The sequence below is a fragment of the Notolepis coatsorum genome (genome assembly GCF_963971535.1).
Source record: "Notolepis coatsorum genome assembly, chromosome: 2".
NCBI lineage: Eukaryota > Metazoa > Chordata > Actinopteri > Aulopiformes > Paralepididae > Notolepis > Notolepis coatsorum.
The window spans coordinates 43,762,452-43,767,008 of record NC_140166.1 but is presented as its reverse complement, the minus strand read 5'-3'; the positions used below and the strand labels follow the sequence as shown (position 1 = coordinate 43,767,008).

The 4,557-nt window shown below is 41.7% G+C and overlaps 1 protein-coding gene across 1 annotated transcript in view; it reads right to left on the bottom strand.

Annotated features, from left to right (window-relative positions):
* Positions 1-288: 288 nt before the first annotated feature.
* galnt9 (polypeptide N-acetylgalactosaminyltransferase 9) overlaps positions 289-4,557 on the bottom strand; it is a gene marked incomplete at its 5' end in the record, with an annotated part of 262,491 nt that continues 258,222 nt past the window's right edge. Inside the window, 2 exon segments of the mRNA XM_084307545.1 lie at positions 289-924; positions 2,007-2,174. Coding sequence (XP_084163671.1) covers positions 778-924; positions 2,007-2,174 — 315 coding nt within the window. The 3' untranslated portion in view covers positions 289-777.

Sequence of the window (4,557 nt, the reverse complement as noted above, 5' to 3'; positions counted from 1 at the left end):
TTTTGTACATGCGCTCGTGGGACCTGACGTTCCCTGGTCAGATGAAGCTGTATAGAGAGAGGGGCGGGAGGGGGGAAGGCACGTGGTTGCTTGTGTTTGCAGTGTGCAACACAGTCCAAAGAAACAGAAGGAGAATCAGAGTGGTTGAGAGTGAGTGCAGGTGAACTGCATCCCGGTCAGACGACGAACAGCCTTCTTTGAAGCTGATTAAATCTCTTACCAGGATTGCCAAAAAAATATATATATAAAAAAGAAATCCCCAAAGCAATTTTCAAAATCACAGCCTGAATTAATGACATTGATGTGGCAATTGATAGCAATTTCATTTCATTGATTTCTTTTCACTTTTGCTCAGAGGCATTCGTGAAAGAAAAAAAACTCCCTCTTCATCACATCTGCAAAGAGATCTCTATGGTCAGGTTTACAGCAGAGACAGGAACATCCCCAGAGATTTTGAATCACCTTAGCAGGCTGCTTTCTACTGGCCTGTTATTCTTTTCTATACATGGAGCTGGGCATGAGAAACATAGGGCATTTCGTACAGCACAGCTTGGTCTGTGTATACACACAGCTCGGTTGAACACATTAATTCATCATATTTCTTCTTTAGGATTCAGTCCTTGAAAGCTCTCTGCCCTGAGGGCGAGAGCTCAGTGCGCACAAGAGTCAACCCACTCTGAACTCCACCCGTCCAGAACCTACACAGCTCCAGAGCACGGATTGCTCTGTGAACCGTCCACAGTTTGCCATCCAAACCGAGATCTGAAATGTTGGCTTTCAGTGCCTAGGGTGCTTAATCCAGTTCCGTATCATCCACTTCTGTCCGGAGCACCTCTGGACGACCAGTCGAAGGCCAAAGTTGGCGTCTTTGGACATCTCCACCTCCAGGCAGCGACCAGTGTCCCTGCTGATGATTGGACCATTCTGCAGGAACAGAAAAGGGGTTGTGAAAAGATTGTCTAATTTGCTTACACCACTTTAAGGAAAGGCAGATGGTTCCAATATAAAATTGTGTTTATTCTCGCATTACAGTAACTTTCATATTCCCCACACTTGCTCGAAGACGGTTATCACCCATTCCGTGATAACACATTTCAAAATAACATGCTTCAGTGTTCATGCATATGGTTTGCCAATAATCTTGGGGGAGAAAAAAACACATCACAATCCCTCACAGTGTCGGGTACTTCTAGAGCGATGATCATGTCCTGCACAGTATTCTGCTTAGTGGTGGGACTCGATTACAAATTTGTATCGAATTAATTCGAGACTTTATAGTTAATTAATCTAAATGAATCACATTTTAATCGCATATCAATATTTGATGTGAAAAGCAAAATGTTTCAATTCAAATGGATTTTGGTATATGAGTGAATCAATGAATATACATTATACATACGTTTAAGCAGCAAAATCCTGTATTAGCTACTACACAGATCAATGCAATTTTTAACAAAGTAATTTTAGGAATAATATATATAGGCTACAGTATAGCGCAAAGGACCTTTTGTAAACTCAAGCACTTTCGAGGTAAAAGTAAAACGCAGTACTTTCAAGTACATTCCAGAACAGTTGACAGTTAAAAAAATAAAAACTCTTGATTGATCTCAATTTCTCAATTTTTTTCAGTATTCTGTATGAACAAACCAGACTAAGAAAAAAAGTTATTTGCGATTTATTATACTTTATACTTATAGCACATGCATGAGGCTGGTCTCCTTTGAAAGGTAACATTCTTCGGAGGGGACATGCGATACCCTCCCTACGACCGACCAGTGGGGGGCACATGCGAGCAACGATCAAAGACAGGGGAGGGAGAATTGGCACGAGAGGAAATTGGGATGGGAGAAAAAGTAAAAGAATAAAAAAAAAAGTAACATTCTTACACAATAAAGAAAAATCATCATGCGATTAAATGCATACATTTTTTTTTACTTTTAATTCTTTCTGTAGTTAATTAATCGCAATTAATGCGATAAAGTCCCAGCCCTTTTCTGCTCTTTTACCTGTGTAAAGTCCCACAGTCTCTGGGAAACCCGTGAAATGGCGTCGCACTTTTTCAGGCTTGGCGCGCGCCCTCTGCCGTCGTCGACGAGGCATTTTGTGTCGGGCAAGAAGGTGGTCGACCCCAGGGGTCCCAGCTGGAGCAGTCCTTCAGTGGAGTAGCGAGCCAGCTGCAACACACAGAGAGAAAACCACGCGTGAGCTGGAAAATAAATACAATACCACACTTGTTTTTAAACCTTCTGTAGTGCGGTAGTGAACGGATTAACCCCCTTTGTCGTGTGGCAGTGAGAGGGTTAACATTCTGTATTGTCGCGGTGAAAGGGTTAACCCTTTGGTAGTGTGGTAGTGAAAGGGTTAACCGAATGTTTAATACTTGGCAACCGTCTCACTGGAAGGGAACCATCTGGAATTTCATTATCCCTCTAATTCAATGAGGACAATTTCATTCATGGAGTTAGCATCCCACTCCGCGGCTAAGTTTGATCGTATTACTTTTCCAATCCGGGGCATTGTTGTGCGGAGCGTTGCACATAAACCGCATATATACGTATACCGAAACTTGATCCCTCACCGTTTAATCCCGCACATGAAAAGGCCTCTGTGACTATGCATATCTATTATGTAAGGATACAGTAGGGATAACATCTATTATTCATTGGAATGATCCTCTCTGAAAAATGAGATGCCAAAGATAGAGAGGGTCTTCAATACAGGCCGTGCTCCCAGTAAGCATGCGCTCACGCACACAATTCGTGTGTGCAGATGCAGGCCTTACACACCTGAAGACACACACACCTGAACACACGCACACCTGAACACACACACACACACACACACACACACACACACACACACACACAAAGTCATCCATAAAAGCCCAGCGTAGGTAGCTGTATTATGCAGGAGCTTGTGGGGATCAATGCAACTGAATGCCTTTGAACCCACCCTGCTGATAACGTGCCTTATGTGAACAATGTGTGCTCTGCGGTTAAATGAATGCCAGTCAATAGCTATTTGTTGGACAGTTATTCTAGACACCACCCATGTCTAGCCACAATCCAGGATTGTTTTCAGCATATCAATTATGTGTAAATATGGATGGATCCTTGGAAGGATGGACTTGCCGGGTGTAAAACAAGCTTTTGATAATTTCATATTCCATTCCAAAACCCGATTGTTTACTATTGTGTGTACAAACACAAACTAATTTATGCCATCAAATACTGATGGCACTTTAAAGATAATCAATTCGACAATGCAGAATATAAACAAAACCTTTTGCAGCGTCAAAATGTGACAAAAATGTATAACAGTCAAACACTCCAAACCATTGTTTGTTATGCATTTATCTTCTGTTTATTTGGATTACAGATTGAGCCTTTAATACAATGACACTGCAGGCAGCCTGCATACTATTGCGTAGGCGTTACAAAGCACCACTTTCCAGCAGAAGAATCATATTGTTAATGTTCTTTAATCAGTTTCCTGTCCTTAACAATTAAAGGAAATGAGGAAACAAAGAAGCACCAATCACTGTGTTCTGTGTTCATGTCCCAGGTGTTTGTTTAACCCTTTCACTACCACGCTACAGAAGGTTAACCTTCTGTATTGTCACGGTGAAAGGGTTAACCCTTTGGTAGTGTGGTAGTGAAAGGGTTAAGGGTGATTCATAATAGGTTGGAGCGGAATGGGGCGGTGTTTTTCCATTACATTTAATTTTGTATCAAGTTAATGTTGCCAACCTTGGATGAGGACCTACAATAAGACATGTCAGTTTAATATACATTTCTAAAAGAACAATTTTATTCAACAGAGAATAAAGTATTGTCAAAAATGATGATTCAAATAGTTTTGTCTGCCTTAAAAAATGTATGTGGTAGGAAAAAACTTGGTATAGTGGTAGCCTAAAGGGTTAGAGAAGCAGACTTGTCCCCGGAGGTTCGCTGGTTCGAAACCCCTGGCCCAACAGGGAAACCAGTGTTGGGGAACGTGAATGAATAATGCTCTACACACATACATGAACAAACGCTTAATTGCTCCCGATGAGCAGGTTGGCACCTTGCATGGTTTCCTCTGCCGTCGGTGTGAGTGAACGGGTGAATGAACGGGTGAATGCGAGGAACAACATTTTGATAAATTGGATAAATGCACTATATAAATGCACCATTTAAAGAACTACTGTTGAAGTGCCCTTGAGCAAGGCACTACATCTCCACTGCTCCGGTAGAACTGCTCTGTGGCTCTAATGGGCAGCTCCCAGGCGTGACTGTATGTTACAGTGTGAGCATAAAGCATGTGCTCAGCATGTTTCCCCAGGCTAAATAAAGGTAAAACATGTGTTTCCACACAGCTTGTACTCGTGTTACACACATAGTGCCCTGAGCTTAGAAGCTAAAACATCCTAAATCAATAACTCACTTGATTTGTCGTTCACACTTTCTACACTTGTTTCCCCCGTCTTTCAGGGTTATATTATAACAGTCTAAGCAGATTTACTGTATGGTGTAAACCAGGACTGGGCATTATTAGATTAGATTAAATTAGATTCAC